The sequence below is a fragment of the Clupea harengus genome, chromosome 24, assembly GCF_900700415.2.
Source record: "Clupea harengus chromosome 24, Ch_v2.0.2, whole genome shotgun sequence".
Classification (NCBI taxonomy): Eukaryota; Metazoa; Chordata; class Actinopteri; order Clupeiformes; family Clupeidae; genus Clupea; species Clupea harengus.
Genome location: NC_045175.1, coordinates 840,032 through 857,531, shown reverse-complemented (window position 1 = coordinate 857,531; position 17,500 = coordinate 840,032). Strand labels below are relative to the sequence as shown.

General features: G+C 45.9%; 2 protein-coding genes across 2 annotated transcripts in view; both read right to left on the bottom strand.

Moving 5' to 3' along the window:
- The window catches only part of LOC122128815 (voltage-dependent T-type calcium channel subunit alpha-1I-like), a 34,609-nt gene extending 31,489 nt beyond the window's left edge, over positions 1-3,120 (bottom strand). The window contains exon 1 of the mRNA XM_042703653.1: positions 3,004-3,120. Within this exon, the coding sequence (XP_042559587.1) occupies positions 3,004-3,120 (117 nt within the window). The remainder of the gene's footprint in view (positions 1-3,003) is intronic.
- Positions 3,121-3,469: 349 nt separating this feature from the next.
- The window catches only part of LOC105908852 (voltage-dependent T-type calcium channel subunit alpha-1I-like), a 69,510-nt gene continuing 55,479 nt past the window's right edge, over positions 3,470-17,500 (bottom strand). Inside the window, exons 14-17 of the mRNA XM_031562653.2 lie at positions 16,029-16,195; positions 7,429-7,962; positions 6,193-6,293; positions 3,470-3,857 (exon numbers count right to left, since the gene is read on the bottom strand). Coding sequence (XP_031418513.2) covers positions 3,470-3,857; positions 6,193-6,293; positions 7,429-7,962; positions 16,029-16,195 — 1,190 coding nt within the window. The remainder of the gene's footprint in view (positions 3,858-6,192; positions 6,294-7,428; positions 7,963-16,028; positions 16,196-17,500) is intronic.

Here is a 17,500-nt window from a genome sequence, read left to right as displayed (position 1 = left end):
GGGTTAGTTCACAACAAGTTGACAATTGTGTTAATAAAGTGAAATAGCAAATTGAGAGTTAGATGACTATCATCATCATCTATTTAAGATAAGGCACGTCCCAAGCAGACAGGATAAAACAGACGGAGAACAAGGAGCCCATCTGTGTTCTGTATCTCACCATTCCTTATCAGGAGGAGAAAAGGGACGGAGTTCCTAAATAAAGCCTCCGCAGTAGGGGGGGTGGGCAAGAGAAAGGCGGGGGAGAGTGAAATTGAGAATGAAAGGAGGATTTTGAAAGAGTGTCACAGGTGACACAGGTGTCTCTCTGACATCTCGGGAACAGTCTTTGTCACTGGCAAGTCACTCATCTCAGTGAGTCAGACTGGAAGCGAGACACAACCCGAAGCGCGGATGATGTGGAGGAGGAGGAGGAGGAGGAGGAGGAGGAGGAAGAGACGCATGGCAAACACTGGGCGCCATGCCAACTGTTGCTAGTCTTCCTTAAGCAGGTAGCGTGCCAAGAGAAAGGGAGCGAGGCAGTGGGGGGGGGAGCGGAGGAGCGCGGTGAGAACCACCGCGACAGTCACAAGGGAGGCCAAATCAACCCGAAGTGGCAGAAAAATAAACCGCCAGGCAAAATAACATCGAGAGTGTCATCCTCGGCGACGAGGCGAGATCTGCGATGGCACCACACCGCACTCTGGGCCGGGCGATTGCACCCTGGGTGACTCACTGGTGTGATCTGCAACCCGACAGTCCCGCTCACTGCTCCCCGTTCACCGCGAACCACTCGTCTATCGCATGAATATTTCATCACCCCTCGACTCGAGCACAAACACGTCGTCGCCGGTACTCCGTCTCTAATGCATAAACCATTAGGTGGGTAGAGCAGGAGGCGAGAGAGAGAGAGAGAGAGACAAGACGGTGTAACACTAAACACCGTCGCTTGCGTTCGCCTGCTTGCGTCCCGAGGCTGAGTGGGGAACAGCGGTTGCCCTAGAGAGTGAGCTGTCAGTGCACATGATGCAGGTCTGAGATCTGAGAGAGGAGAGATGAAAGGAACATTCTCAGAGCCTCTTCGAGGGCAACGTACAGCAGGCATATGTCAATCTGTCAGGAGACCAGACGTCAGAGCAATTAAGTGATGTCTCCGTAACGTATATACACAAACCTGGAATGTTCATTTGAAATTTTGCCCAGTGCTGTAAACCATACCCAAAGATATCCTCTCTAACCAATTAGGCATGGCGCAGCTGTAGAGGACATGTGTTTTCATCCGAAAGATACCTGCCTGAATCTACAAATCACAGCAAGAAATCCACACATACTTGTCATTCCCCCCAACTTCTCATGAACTTTACATATTGACCATGACAAGAAAAGACAAACGACCAATTCTAGCAAATGGCTGCTGCCTCAACAACCCTTATCAGCCCATCAAAAAAGGTAGAGACTGGCTACCTCAACCAGATCAGCCACACTATGGAAATGTGTATCCTTCCCTGAGCTAAGGCGCCTCTCTCTCGGGCTCTATTTTCTAATAATCATCCCCCATTAGATGATGGAGGAGTCAGGAGAGGCCAGGCAAATGAGATGGGACAGGCCAGAGAGAGAGAGACACACACACTCTCTCTCTCACACACACACACACACACACACACACCAGGGGATTCTGGAAGAGGAAACTCTGTTTAATTAATACCATCCCCTAATTGCTCGCCTGGGGAGAGATCGCCCAAGCTGTAGCAACTAGCGCTGGCTTTCTCCAACGTGCTGCGGTCAGCAGATACCAAGGGAGATGGGGGTGGGGAACAGGGGGAGAGAGGAAGTGTGTGTAAGAAAGAAAGAACGAATAAAGAGAGTAAGGGGAGGAGAAGAGATTCTATGTTCTAATTCTAAAAATTCTAAATTCTCTGTATTCATTCAGCAGATACCAAAAGCGAAAGGGAGAAAGAAAGTGTGTGGAGGGAGGGAAAGAAAAGTTGAGTTAGAAAGAGGGTGAAGGAGAGGGTGAAGGAGAGTGTGAGTGTGTGTGTGTGTGTGTGTGTGTGTGTGTGTGTGTGTGTGTGTGAGAGTGTGTGTGTTTGTGTGTGTGTGTGCGTGTGCGCGTGCGTGTGCTTACAACTATGTATCTGAATCTGTGTGAAGGTTAGAACAGACTTGACTGCATGACTAAGCACTGAGAAGAACAAACAGCGAAGACGAGCAGAACATCTTGCACTTTGCACTTTGCACTTTGCCGAGCTAGATAGATAGATGAAATGCATTAACCCATAACACAGGTTTGAATGGACTTGGGCAGGGATTGTTTGTGATTGGTGCATTCAAATGTTCCCTGCCAGAAAAGAACATGTCGCCATACCTATATATCGAAAATGCACACCTCAGTGGAAAGTTTCATTTATCGCCAAAGACTCAAGCCATTTTCGCTGTCAAAATAGAACCCATAGTCTATACATGCATGAAACATCTTCTGTCTGAGTTGGCCTGGAGTGCCTTTGAATAATGGAGGACCATGTTTCTCCTCGACCACCCTGTTCGTGACTAGGTGGTTGAGATAACTTATAAGTGGATGAGGCTGTGAGCTTGCTGTAAACTCAAGGACACAATCCTGACTGCCTTTGGACCTGTCTCCGACTCATTTTAGCTTATTCCAGCTTGCTTATTGATTTTGCTTTCAGGCATTACAGCACGTTACCTTGACAGCACTAGCTTGAGCTCCTTGATTGTGCTGACACAATTGAACAATACAAAAGATCTTGTTCAAGAGCAAGCTTGAGTTTGAGTTTGAGTGTGCTTTTCTTTTCTTAATTATTTTGTTCTTTTTTCAGTTTCCAGTCGTGGCAAAACAATACTTTGCTTTTGTAGGTCTTTGTTTACATCTACTACTTCACCCTTGTGTTATTTTACTTCTTTTAACTTCAGTTCCTTTCACTTCTCCTAGCTTGTGGGCCTCAAGTCATTGTCAGGTAGAGTGGTGTTTTCATTGAGAACATGGCCTGTGGCGTGCTGTGAGTTTACCTTGACTGTCATCTCAGCCACAAAGATGGCAGTGAAGATGTAGTTGGAGACAGTGAGGAAGACCCTTTCCTGAGGAGAAAGAAAGAATAGAGAGACATAAATAAAGTTTATATCCATAGATCCTCTAGGGTAGAATTATCCTAATTGTGGATATTATTCAATACAAATAACATGCTATTATGTATAATGGAGAGCATATCAAACCCTACATTTACTTTAAAAAACATAAATGTCTGTTCATAACAAACATTCCCTCTAAAAGGTTAGCGTAACCTGAGAAGACTACTGATGTTATCGGGGCCTGATCAGTCAGTATTCAGAGACAAGAAGTGCTTAGCCCTCTCTGGCCTCTGGTCATATGCAAGTTTATGAAATCAATTGTAGAAGGCCATCAAGCTTCAGTAGGTGAACAGGCCTGGAGGAGGCCCAGGGTGAGTGGAGGGGGTTTGGGGAGGTGCCTGGAGCTTTAGTAGGTGAAGAGGCCTGTAGGAGGTCCAGGGTGAGTGGAGGGGGTTTGGGGAGGTGCCTGGGGCTTCAGTAGGTGAAGAGGCCCAGGGTGAGTGGAGTGGGTTTGGGGAGGTGCCTGGGGCTTCAGTAGGTGAAGAGGCCTGTAGGAGGTCCAGGGTGAGTGGAGTGGGTTTGGGGAGGTGTCTGGGGCTTCAGTAGGTGAAGAGGCCTGAGGAGGCCCAGGGTGAGTGGAGGGGGTTTGGGGGCGGTGCCTCGGGCTTACCAGGCTGCCCTGATGGATCTTGGGCCTCTCCAAGGCCACAGTGATGCAGTTGAGGAAGATGAAGGCCAGCACCACATAGTCAAAGAGCTTATGGGCAATGATGGACTGACAGAGCTGTCGGAACCTGCAAAAACAAGAAAGGAGGGAGAGAGAGAGAGGGAGGGAGAGACAGATAAAGAGAAAATGAGAGAGATCTATCTATCTATCTCCATCTGAGTCATATTTTCAAAATTGGCCACTTCTAAACATGTTGGAAGTGTGTAACATGGGTTTGTTTATCTATGTGACAACGCAACATGCTATTTCAGGTGGTAAATATTCAGGTAGGCTAAGTGAGGGAGGATGCCAAACAAAATGTATCATCTGCTAAGACTCAATCTTTATCTGAAATGCTGGGTTTTAAGGTTATCTCTAATGTTGTTTGGCTTATTTACTCTTTTTTCGCTTATAAGTGGTTAGTTAACCATAGGTGCTGTAGGTTCAGCATAATGTGTGTGTGTGTGTGTGTGTGTGTGTGTGTGTGTGTGTCTGTGTGTGTCTGTGTGTGTCTGTGTGTGTCTGTGTGTGTCTGTGTGTGTGTGCGTGTGTATGCGTGTGTGTGCGTGTGTGTGCGTGTGTCTGTGTGTGTCTCTGTGTGTCTGTGTGTGTCTATGTGCGTGCGTGCGTGTGTTTGTAAGCGATATAGCCTAAAACAGTGCGTTATGACGGCCATTTACACAGTGCCCACACATGTGTAATCTGGGTAAACAGACAAGCTGTAACCATGGAAACCACAACTGCGTGGCGCTACAAACTCAGTGCTTCAGCGTAACACATTAACTGTGTCGGACTTAGGTTGGGTTCGGATATAAAAATCAGAATGCCTGTCGGGTTCAGGTCGGTCCCCTGTTGTTGTTGCTCTCAGACTCGGGGTCGGGTTTGGAGACAAATATAGGGCTGCAGTCTAGTGTGTGGGGGTATGCATGTCTGTATATATGTATGTGTGTGTGTGTGTGTGTGTGTGTGTGTGTGTGTGTGTGTGTGTGTGTGTGTGTGTGTGTGTGTGTGTGTGTGTGTGTGTGTGTGTGTGTGTACGCGCGTGTGTGTGTGCGTGTGTGTGTGTGTGTGTGTGTGTGTGCGTGTGTGTCTATGCGCGTGTGTGTGTGTGCGTGTGTGTGTACACGTGTGTGTGCGTGTGCGTGTGCGTGTGTGTGTGTGTGCATGTGTGCGTGCAGGTGTGACGCTCCACCTGCTCTCCGCGGTGCTGGGTCGATACACTAATCAAGCTACTCTCCAAAGAGCTGGCAGTGCGCCGTTCCTGGCTATTGATTCTGTCCAGTGGCTGAATTTGTTCAGCCGAGGCACTCCGGGGTCCGTGCAGCGGACTCCCATTTCTGTTCCACTCCTCCATCCTCCCTTCTCTCTAGCCATCCATCTACCCATCCAGCCCTTCATTTTCTTGCAAAAACTCTTTGCCTTTCGCAAACCAATCCCTCCCCACTCCCCAACTACCCCCCCCCCCCCCCCATGTCCACTACCGTCACCACCCAGGCAACAGCAGGAGTCCTTGTGGCTTCAACACTTGACAAATTGCACCTGCTTCTCGACTGCTGAAACAGTGCCTCTGGCCCCCTCTGGAAAATGAAGAGGAATTCTGAAGGGGGAAGTTAGTGACTGTCTCTCTAGCTGCTGGAGGAGGGCTGATAGAAATGCGGCACTCAGTCTCCCTCAGTGCTTTTTCAAGTGAAGACTCGAAGAGTTGTCGCTTTTTTGTTTTTTTTGACAAAGGCTTCAAGCACCGAAGCTCTCTCGCCGTCTCTGTTATTCTGGACGTCTAAACTTGACATGTGGTCATTTGCACCACTTTGTATGAAGCTGCAGTGCAGTCACTGTTAGCAGGTAATCTCCACAGTCTTCTCTTAAGTGAGTAAGGTTGTTAACGTAAGTAAGTAAAGTTAACGTTGGCATAATTGTGACACCTGATCAGTGTATTATTAGATAGAAAAAAAAAGAAGAAAAAACAGCTAGCTGCTGAGGGATTGTTCTGCGAAAAAGAAAATGCCTGACGCTCTGTTTAACAAAAGACGTCTATGGTCTGCTCTGCTGTTCTGTTTAACAAAAGACGTCTATGGTCTGCCCTGCTGTTCTGTCTGTGATGGGCTTCATGACATTTCCACCCACCAGGCGCTCTACTGCTATCACCAGGCCTGCCTTGTCATCCACCATGTAATTGCCAGTTCAGAGGAAAAAGCCTCCAAGCCTGGCTCTACGCTGGCTGGGTGTGAGTGCTGAGCATTACCCATGCACTTTCCAGAGCACCGGCGTAATCGTTTCTCTGGCTTACAAAGGTGACCTTCAGCATGGCTGTTAAGCATCTCAATTGGCAGAATATGTGAGGGGGGGGGGTCTGGTGCTGTTTCGTGTCCTCTGAGGTGGGAGGTGTGCGAGGGACGGAAGAAGGGGTGATTTGGGGGTCTTACTTGTTCTGGGGGGAGAAGAGGTAGACAGACCAGTCCCCGCGCGTCTCGCACCAGTCTGGCCGGTACACCTCGATCATCTTCTGGACACGGAAACACAGGGTCTGCAGACGCACAAACAGAACCAGCCTCATCATCAACCACAGCTCTTCTATAATGGACTACAGCTAAACAACTCACTCAACATATTAACTTACATACTTACTTACTTACATACTTAACATACATGTGCCCATACATCAGCTTGGTCTATAGTATTTAATGAGAGGACATAAGGATGCCTATTATCCCAACAGAGAAGTATGTAATGTCCTGTATACCTACGTGATTGCAGAGACATGATTTCAACTCTGAATGGATTTTAATTACTTAAGGCATTGTGTTCCTCAGACGCTGATATTCATCTGCAGGGGGATTAATAAGAATCCCACACTGAAGATTGATATGACTGTATTATCACTCTGGAATTCAGTAATATTCTCCACAGAATGGATGAGCATATATTATTTTTCTCTCATTACCCACTGGGTTTGGTGTTCATCACAGAGTATTATCGTGTGCAGTCGCAAGAGTGGAAAATCCCTCTTATTATATTTTCTGTGCACATGAAAAAAATTATATATATATATATATATATATATACAGTATATTCTTTTTTTTCTTCCCACAGCCTTAAGTTGAAGGCAGGGTGTCAAGCGCTGTGAGGAGCAGGGGTATTTTGAGAACCCCCATTTCCCCAAAAAGAGTGACATGAAGGGTAAATGTCGACACAGTCTTATCGCTAACCATCCAAACACCAAAATTAGTTTGCTGGTCTGTCACTGTGCTCTTGGCTGTGCCTCGTCCTGCATTATTTCCCTGCATAATTAAAGTCTAACTTGTTGTACTAATGAATTAACTAGTGACCCAACCTAATGTGTCTAATGTTAAATCTAATGTGTCGAATGTGTCACTGGTATATACGGTAACCTGTCCTCTCGCTTCCAGACTTCCTTTAAGCTATTTAATAGATAAAGATAAATACAGCATCGCTACTCAAATGGAAATGTTTTACACTCTAATTTATGGACTTGGAGTAGATTTTTTTAAAATATTCACTGTGCAATGACCATCAATAAACAGGCAGACTATCGTTTTCAACAGTCTCTCTTTCAGTTACAATATTCATAGCGCAGTGCTGCTTTAGGGACACACAGGTATATCACAACACTCAACACTCATGCAGCGCTCCTCACTCACGTAGTCCACCTCCTCCTCCAACTCGCCCTTGCGGCTGTTGACCTGCGGGAACACCTCCCCCAGGAGCGGGGCCAGTGGCCCGGCCGGGGCCTTTCCGTTGCAGTCCTGGTGCTCGCCTGCCGCCTTCTCCCTGGAAGAGGTCTTCTTAAGGGGCAGCGGGAGGTGCGTCTGCTGCTGGGGGTACTGCTGGGAGAGGGGGGAGCCGGAGGAGGCCGGCATCAGCAGGAGCTGCGGCAGCTCCAGGGAGAGGGCCCGGCGGTCGCGGCGATGGGGGTAGCGGCGTGACAGCAGCAGCGGAGGGGGCAGGTGAGCCAGGTGTGGATGCGACGGGTGGGGCAGGGACGGATGCGGGGCGAGGAGGGACTCGTGCTCGCTGGGGTAGGGACGCGAGGAGGTGCCGCGCACGCGGAGGCTGCCGCCCCGCACCTGACGGCCCAGGCTGTTCCAGCTGCTGCGGCGGCTCAGGATGTGCTGGGGAGGGGGGAGGGGAGGGCGCCCCCAGTGGTGGTAGATGGAACTGCGCCGGCTGTGCCGCTGTTAAAAGAGCGGGAGATGTTATGACGGGAAAGAGGAGGAGGAGATAAGGAGGATGTGAAGGTGACAGAGTCAGGAGACGGGAAGGAGTAGTGGATGGGGAGGAGAAAGAGAAACAGAGAGAGAGAGAGAGTGAGAAACACAGATAGAGAGGTTATGACAGAAATGAGGAGGTGGAGGAGGTGAAACAAATGTGAAAATGACAGACAGGAGAGGGGGAGGAGTAATGGTTGAGATGATAGGAAGAGAAAGGGAAAGAGAGAGAGAGAGAGAAAATTAGTGAAAGTTGGGCTTTTCAAAACGGCGTGTCAACGAGGAGGCGACGGCGGTGAGAAACACGTGCACTGGAGGTTAACGCGTCTCTGGGAGATAATTACAACACTACCGCTGCATCGTCGGAGGCGCCTGACGACAATTACACATATTTAGCACCGAATCAAGTAAAAAGATCAGTTTCCATAGAAACGCTTTGTTCCAAAGAATCCCTTGTTGTCTTGGTTTAAACCCAACCTTCCGTGAGAAGTTGGAGCTCAAAAAAAGCCCTGGCTCTGTGTGAGGTAAGCCTGCCCGTCACTCCTCTCACTCCCTCACCTGCGCAACAAAATTAGCTTAATGATTAAATGATTAATGATTAAATCATTGGAATGAGGAGTTGCTGAATCCATTTTTTTTTGTCGTATATGTTTGTGCAGATAGGATTCATTGAATGATTTGTTTGCTATCAATACACCAGTGGGTGTGAGATTAGTCACAGGGCAAGACTTGTTTCTCTGCGAAAGAAACCAACATTTAACTTGCTCTCAGATGCCGGTGCTTTCAGAAGCTCGCGGTATTGCGGGCAAACCCGTATTTAGTTGCTGGTTTCTCTGGCTTTTGAAGGAGCTTCTCCTGCCTCCTGTGAAAGCACAAAGCCTCACGTGGCCCAAGAGATTGATGCGTCAGGAAACTATATTTAAACCCCCGTGTTCTCTCTCTCTGTCTCTCTCTCTCTCTCTCTCTTTCTCTCCCACTCTCTCAGTTTCTCTCGGAATCCTATGTGGCTGCTTCAATTAACACAGGTTGCCAAGACAACCCAAAGCCGCAGTTTGCCTTGGCACAGTGCCATCTTTTTTTTTCAGTTTACTTATGGTGTGAGCTTCGCAAAAACATAAATATATGTCCAAAAAAACACTTCCCAGTCCATTCCCAAGCCTTCCCTTTCCCCTTGCTACACTGCTATGTCTCCAGGCCCCCTGCTTGCCAGTATGTTCTCTCATTAGACCAATAATAACATCAAATGTTTTATTCATTTGATTGTTGGAGGACTGTTGTTATTTCCCAATGGGAATGGACATAGCTTCTGTTCCTCTCTTCTCTTTTTTTCTGGTTTCAGACCCACAGGTGGTTGCAATGAGTTCCAAATTTTCCCTTTCATCATGGAAGAATCAATATGCTATTTCCGTGGTAACCTCACTGTTCTGAATCCTAGATATTCAACTGTCTGCGAGTCTCCACTTTTGAATGTCTCAGTGAAATTCAGACTCTCTTTTCAGCTTGACCTCCCTTGGGTCGGGAGGACGGAGATCAGAGGACTTACAAACGATTTATATTTCATACCACTCTCCTGTCCTCTCACTATCCTCACATAATCTGTTTCTTTTCTCTTTCTCGCACAGACCAAGACATGTTTGGCAAATCTGTGTGAAAAATATCGACATAGACCAGTGGTTCTGAAAGTGTGGGGTTACAGTGAGGGGGGTGCGGACTTACAGGGAGCAGGTAGACGGTGAAAAAACAGAAACTAAAACCACCAACTACAGGCCAAGTTTTGTATGACAGTGCTCTTACAGCGTAGTATTCTATTACTAACCTATGTGATAAAGAGTTTATAGCCTGTTTGTACTTCTATTTAGACATAAATAGACCTAAATATAAACATACTTTAGCCTATATGTTCAGAAGGGAACTGTTAAGTGTTGCAGAAACAAATACAGAAACAAAGTTTAAGAAAAGCTATGCAACAACTGATGGGCATCTGTTTTTTCTTTCATTAAGTTAAATTGCAGGCAATTTAATCAATTTAAATGTTGTACACACGTTTTCACAGGATTACTGTTGGTCATTTCCTGTTTGTTAGAATTGCTGCAACCTGCCGAATTTTTCTACCTACCGATTAGCCTACTCCTCTCTATTCTTAATCTTCCAAAAAACCCGGAGAATTTTTATTTTTAATCTTCTAAAAGATTCAAGCTCAGACTATCGTTCTTGATCGAAGCATTCACCGTCAGGATTTGAGGCCATCTTCAAAAGTTTTCAAAAAACAAAACAAACTCTGCTGGATTTAACCTCTACTGAATTTAACCTCTACTGGATTAAACCCCCGACTCTCGTTCTTTATCGACAGATTCATCATCGGTATTTAAGAATTTCTCTGCTGGACTATCATCTTAATCTCCAGGTAACCCTTAGGGGAAAAAACTTTTTGCGGTGAAAGACACCTACAATTAATTTAACTGCCAACTCGCAGGTTAGCGGAAGGCGCTGTCGTTCTTTTAACAGAAGGCAGAAGAAGAATTTTATCCTACAAACAGTAGGTTTTTGCTTCTTCCTGTGAGCTTGGAGTTGTATAGATCGCTAAATTAAATTAACACTACCTGTTCTCATTCTGACTCTGAACAGCTAGCAAGCCTAGCAAGCAAACACCAGCTAAAGCTTAACGTTTGACTACCTCACCGCGAGTCACCGCGACATCGTAGCAAACAAAACACATAAACTCAAGTTTTTGCCTCTCATCTGACATCGCCACGATGCCTTCCCTCAGTGGTGCACCTGGATGCGACTCCTGCCTCCTGCTCAGACAGAAGGTAGTAGAACTAGAAGTCAGGTTAGCGAACTTCTACCAGATCAAGCTGGATGAGCAGTTCATTGACTCCATTGTATCTGTGGGTCCTCTTCACACACACACACATACTGGACATCTCGATTCCACTCTGCCCTGCATGAACACAAACCCAGACCACACCACTGCTCCCTGGCCACTGGTGGGACCAAGCCCACCCTGCCGGTGAACTCCACTCCTCACCAGCCATGGAGAACAGCTGGCAGAAGCAAGCGTGATGGAAGGCGGTCGGGACGACACACTGAGCCAGGCCAGCCCCTGAAACTGGGAAACCGCTACACCACACTGATGAATGAGGAGGAGCCCCCTGGGCTTGATGACACCCCTCCTCAGCCCGCCCTGCAACGCCCCCGCAGACCGGCTCCAGAGAAACAACGGCATCACACTGACATCCAGCATCGCCCACGCCGCCCTGCTTCCCATCCTGGGCCCTCAACACAGTCAGCATCCCCTAGACGGCTTCTCCCGCTTGACATGAACAACCTCCACCCTTGTCATTGGCAGCTCCATGATCAGAGATGTCTACATCCCCCTTCACCAAGCGGTCCCTGCAAGGTCCACTGCTTCCCCGGAGCGAGGGTCCGTGACATTCAACGTAGACTCCCAAGCATCCTCGCTGGCTACACCAAGGTCAGCACCATAATTGTACATGTGGCACAAACGACATCAGAGCAAGACAGACAGAAGTCCTGAAGGCAGACTTCACAGCCCTCCTCACTACCCTCATGGACACAGGAAGACGGATCGTCATCTCTGGGCCTCTCCCTACCTCCCGGAGAGGCGCTGAGAGATGGTCAAGACTTTTCAACCTCCACACCTGGCTGCGAGCGACCTGCGCTTCATTAGACATTGACTGTGTTAACAACTTTGACCTGTTCTGGGAGAGGCCCAGCCTGCTGAAGCATGATGGCCTCCACCCAAACCGGATCGGAGCCAGTCTGCTGTCGGACAACATGAAGACCACCCTAAGGCACTGACATCCTGTAGAAAACATCACAGACTCATGCCCCCCAGGTAAGTAACTCTAATAACACTGTTTATGAAAAATGAATCTGAATCTGTCAATGTTTTCTACAGAGCAATATATGACACCACTACCTCAGAACAGGCTGCTTCATATAATATTATGGCATGCGCCTATAATCCTATTCCAGTTTTAATCTCTACCCAACGCACAGTTAAAAACAAAGGCCATAGATACAATAGAAGCCCAGCAAATATTCTATCTATACCCCGGCATATTCCTCCTTCCTGTGAGCCACTATATCCAGAAAATATTTCAATGGCAATTTACTAAATATTAGGTCACTATCAGGGAAACATTTCTCATTAACGATCTTTATATTGTGAACGTTAAATTAGACTGTATGTTTTTAACAGAAACCTGGCTAAAACAAAAATGGGTCTGCAGCTCTTATTGAAGCATCCCTCCCAATTATAGCTTTTTCAGTCCATTAGAACAGCTAAAAAAGGGGGCGGGACAGCCACCATAACCACGGATGCCCTGTGCTGCAGGAGCATCTCCTTCGATGATTTTGCCTCATTTGAATATCATGCCATAGGTTCTAAAGTGCCAGCCTCCTGTTCTGACAGTAAACTGTGTATAGGCCACCCAAGCAATGTCCCCACTTTTCTAACAGACTTTTCAGAACTACTCTCCATTATACACACAAACTACGATAAGATTATTATCACTGGTGATTTTAAACATACATGTTGATAATGGGAACGACTCAAAGGCCCGGGATTTTTATGAATCTCTTGAATTCCATGGACTTTACACAACACATCACTGAACCCACTCACAACCGTGGCCACACCCTTGATCTAGTTATTACAAAGGGTCTTACAACTGTTATATCGTTATCTGTGACCTTGCTCTTTCTGACACTTTTTGTATTTTCTTTACAGCACTGGTACCTAAAGTTAGAAATAGTGCTGAATGTTTTATTAAGAAACGCTATCTTAACTCTGCAGCAGCTGAGAATTTCAAAGTAATGATGAACATAACTAGTGCAAAAACCCAGATACGGGGCCATCATGTGTTATGATCTAGTAACTACTCTAAATACAAATTAAGGACAGCACTTGACTCTGTAGCACCATTTGAAACAAAAAAAGGTTTTAGCCAAACAAAAAGCTCCATGGAGAAATGAGGAAATTATTAAACTTAAGAGATCCTGCAGAAGGTCTGAGCGTACATGGAGAAAGACCAAGCTACAGGTCCACCTTGATATCTTTAAGGATAAACTTTCAGTCTTTAATAAAGCAATAAGAAATGCTAGGAAGGATCATTTCTCTAATTTGATATCTACAAATTCTAACAATTCCAGGGTCCTCTTTTCAACAATAGACAGCCTTATAAATCCTGCACCTAAAGTAGATGATAGTCTCTTTTCCACCTCCAAATGTGAGGAATTTGCAGCATTCTTCAGAGATAAGATAACGAACATTAGGAAAAATATTGCTCAAGAAATTCCAAATGTCTTGTTTTCTGATCCCCTTCCACCATGCTGTAACAGTATGAGCTTTTTTGCACTGGCTGATATAGAAATGCTGAGCAAAGTAGTGTCACAACTGAAGCCGTCTACATGCCCTCTTGATCCCCTTCCCACCAAATTTTTTAAGACCATCTTTGACTCTGTGTCTAAGGACATTCTAGCCATTATAAACTGTTCCCTGCTTACAGGTATTTTCCCATCAGAACTTTAAAACTGCCCCTGGTGAACCCTCCTTGAAGAGAAAGCAATTGTAGAACAGTTTTAAAACAATTTTTAGACCCATCTGCTAATCCTTCCCCTTTCTACCAGCAAAGATCCTGGAAAAAATTGTCTTTTAAACAGTTAAAATAATTTCCTAGATGCTACGTGTTGCATTTTGCATACACCTTCCAATGCTGGGTTTTCCGCTCCATATCATAGGCACATGAAACCGGCATTAGTCAAGGTTGTAAATGATCTCAGGATTAATGCTGACTCCAAAAAACTATCTGTCTTGGCCCTTCTGGATCTGAGCGCAGCCTTTGATACTGTTGATCACAATATCCTTATTGATAGACTTGAAAATTGGGTTGGCCTCCACTGGTCCCGGTCCTAAACTGGTTTAGGACCTATCTAACTGGCCGGGAATACTTTGTCGCCCTCGGAGACCACAGCTCAAAAAACATTTGTATGACCTGTGGGGTCCCTCAAGGATCCATTTAGGGCCCTTACTTTTCAGTCTATACATGCTACCCTTGGTAGTGTAATTAGGAGGCACAACATCGACTATCATAGCTATGCAGATGACACCCAGCTCATATTTCTGTAACACCCAACAACTACAGCTGTATTGATTGGTTTGGTAAATTGCATTTCTGATATAATGTATGGATGTCACAAAACTTTCTCCAGCTAAACCAAGATAAAACAGAGGTATTAGTCATTGGTGAAAAAAACGAGAGAGAGAAACTAACTGCACACTTAAAAACACTAGCACTTAACACCAAGCACCAAGCCCGAAACCTAGGCGTCATACTTGACTCAGATCTCAATTTTTGAAACCCATATCAAAAATATAATAAAAACATCTTTTTATCACTTAAGAAACCATTGCTTAAGGTGCAACCGTTTCTCGCTCAGGCTGACACCGAAAGACTGATGAACGCGTTTATCACGAGCAGGCTAGACTACTGTAACTCGCTTTTGTCTGGTCTACCAAAAAAGCCATTAGTCAACTACAAAACAATACAGAATGCAGCAGCGCGAGTCCTCACTAAAACAAGACGGAGAGCGCACATCACACCAGTATTAAAATCACTGCCACTGGCTACCTGTTAGTTTTAGAATAGATTTCAAGGTTCTCCTACTAGTCTATAAATCACTCCATAGTCATGCACCTGAATATATAACAGACATGCTCTCAAGGTACACACCCAGTAGATCCCTGAGGTCCTCCGGCACTGAACTTCTAACAGTTCCAAAAGCCAGGACAAAGAGACATGGGGAAGCAGCTTTTAGTTTCTATGCCCCCAACCTTTGGAACACTCTGCCAGAATACCTAAGAATGGCCGAAACGGTTGAAACCTTTAAACATGCACTTAAGACATACCTCTTTGATCTCGCTTATCACTCACTGTAAAATGTATTTAACATTTATGGAACATTTATTTATTTACTTATTTCTGTCTCTTTTCAAGTATTTGTACCCCCCCCCCCCCCCCCAGCAGCTGTCTCTTAGTTTGACGATAACTGTGCTGAGCAGTCCTTTATGGTGCCAGTGCGGTTAGTACGTAATTTCCTGTTCATTTATCTCTGGCAAAATCTGTGTCTTTTTATAAGTGTTTTGTAACTTGTAAAATGTATTTATTTAACATTAATGTAACATTTATTTATTTATTTACTTATCTGTGTCTCTTTACAAGTGTTTGTAACCCACCCCCCCCCCAGCAGCTTAGTTTGACGATGACCGTGCTGAGTAGTCCTTTACGGTGCCAGTGCGGTTAGTACGTTTATTTTATTTTATTCATTTATCTCTTGAAAATCTGTGTGTTTTTTTTTTTTTTTTTACAAGTGTTTGTAAACCCCCCCCTTTTCTTTCCTACTGTGAGGCGCATTGTGTTACTTCCTTGTATGAAATGCGCCGTACAAATAAAGTTTGATTTGATTTGATTTGATTTCAGTTTCAATCTCTGCCAATATATTATTTTAAGTGTCCTTGGGATCTGTGTTCTCAATACTTGATTTTAGCAGATGTTGTTAGAAAATATGCTTCAGTTTAGAGTTCCAGTATGCACTTACTTGTGAAAGACTTAAGTATTAATAGCACACCAAGGACACTTAAAATGAAGTGGCCTCCACTTTCTCTTCAACTCAATTCAATTTAATTCGATTTAAAGTTGCAGGTGCAGTGTTGCTAAAAGCTAGTATTTACCAAGAGTTTTTTTTTTTATAAACTCTGTGCAATGTTACAGTAACAAACATAACAAAAACATAGTAGGTTAAAATATTGTATCATGTATTTGAATTAAACGTATATATATGTCATTCTATGTTCATATTACTGTATGTTAATGTGAATATAGGGTGACACATACATTTAACTTTTTTCATACATAGACACATGCACACTCTCTCCGTCTATCACACTCTTTCTCTCTATCTTTCACACTCTCTCTATCACTTTCTCTCGCCCTCTTGTCTTCACGTACCAGTGAGAGGGAGCGCTGCTCCAGGCTGGCCTTGCCCAGGCTGATGATGCTGCTCTTCCGGGAGCCCAGAGCGAAGCTCCTCCGCTCGGCCGCGAACACGCCCAGCGCCGCCGACAGCGAACCCATCTCCAGGTGGCCATTGGGGGTCAGGGTGCAGATCTTGGGATCTGGGGACAGAGAGAAGTGGCAGCGGCAGTCACTCACTTTGACTCTGGTGTAGAGGGTTGAAAACATCTAGAGTTTCCACTTCTGCCAAGCATTGCATCAGCTGAAAACAATGTTTTGTTTTGTTTTGAAAACTAGTGTTTTGTTTTTCTAGTGCATCTCCTTTTTTTATCAAGGAGTTCTTGTGTTGATTAGCACAGTCAGCTCACTGTCTCAATACACACACAAAGGCTTTATAAACATAGCATTTGAATTAGACATTAGACACTTTTTTCCCTGACGAAGTGTGGAACTTCATTCCCACCTTGGCTCTAGGGTGTAACAGGCTATGAATACAGACACCGTGAGCAGCCTTTGCATTTTTCAAAACTGCGGCCTTTGCAATTCTATTATTCATCGTGTGATTCTGTTTTTTCCCTCGACGTTGTGCTACCAAGACATACAAACGCGTATTGGACGCCCATTGGAAGTGACAACACTGGTGGACCGACGCGGTGTGGGAGAAGGCTGGTCAGATCTCGTCTGTATCAGAGCGAAACACAGGGACCTCGACGGGCTCGGGAGTTTGTATAAAACTTTCATCGTGTACAGAGGGGACTCCAGGCTTGGAATCACTCCAGTGGAGAGCTGCGGTTGTTGGTGTGGCTGCAAAACAGAAATCCCTGGCTGTAGCGGCGCGGCTAAATAATTAACGCCTGCAAGGTGGGCAGCCTTTACTCCAGGCAGAGCAGACCCAAAAGATTCCTTGGCCGTGGCATTTGTTTTCTCAGGAAGGTCAGCGCGGGGGGGGAAATTAAGTCACATCGCAGAGGAGAGGTGCCGACACATACACGCACACGCACACACACACACACACACACACACACACATACACGCACACACACACGCACACGCACACACACACACACACACACACACACAGACACACACACACAGATACACACACACTCAGATACACACACACACACTTTGCCATGATTTGCTTTATCTAGTTTCTGTCTGCAGTGGCCAGTATGCCTGCTACCGCTTCTCCGGGAGGCCGCAGATGGAGAGATGATTTATACATCACAGGCTGAGAGGCGCGCTCCTCCCCCCCCCCCCCTAGTCTCCCCACTCGTGTACGATGGAGGACACCAGTCTGCCTGGGTCTCAAGGGTTACGCCGCCAGAGCGCGCGAGAGAGAGAGAGAGAGAGAGAGAGAGAGAGAGAGAGAGAGAGAGAGAGATAGAGAGAGAGAGGCACGGCCTCCTCTCTGGTTCATCCGAGGAGATGCATGTGGGGGGAGGGGATGGGAAGAGAGAGAGAGA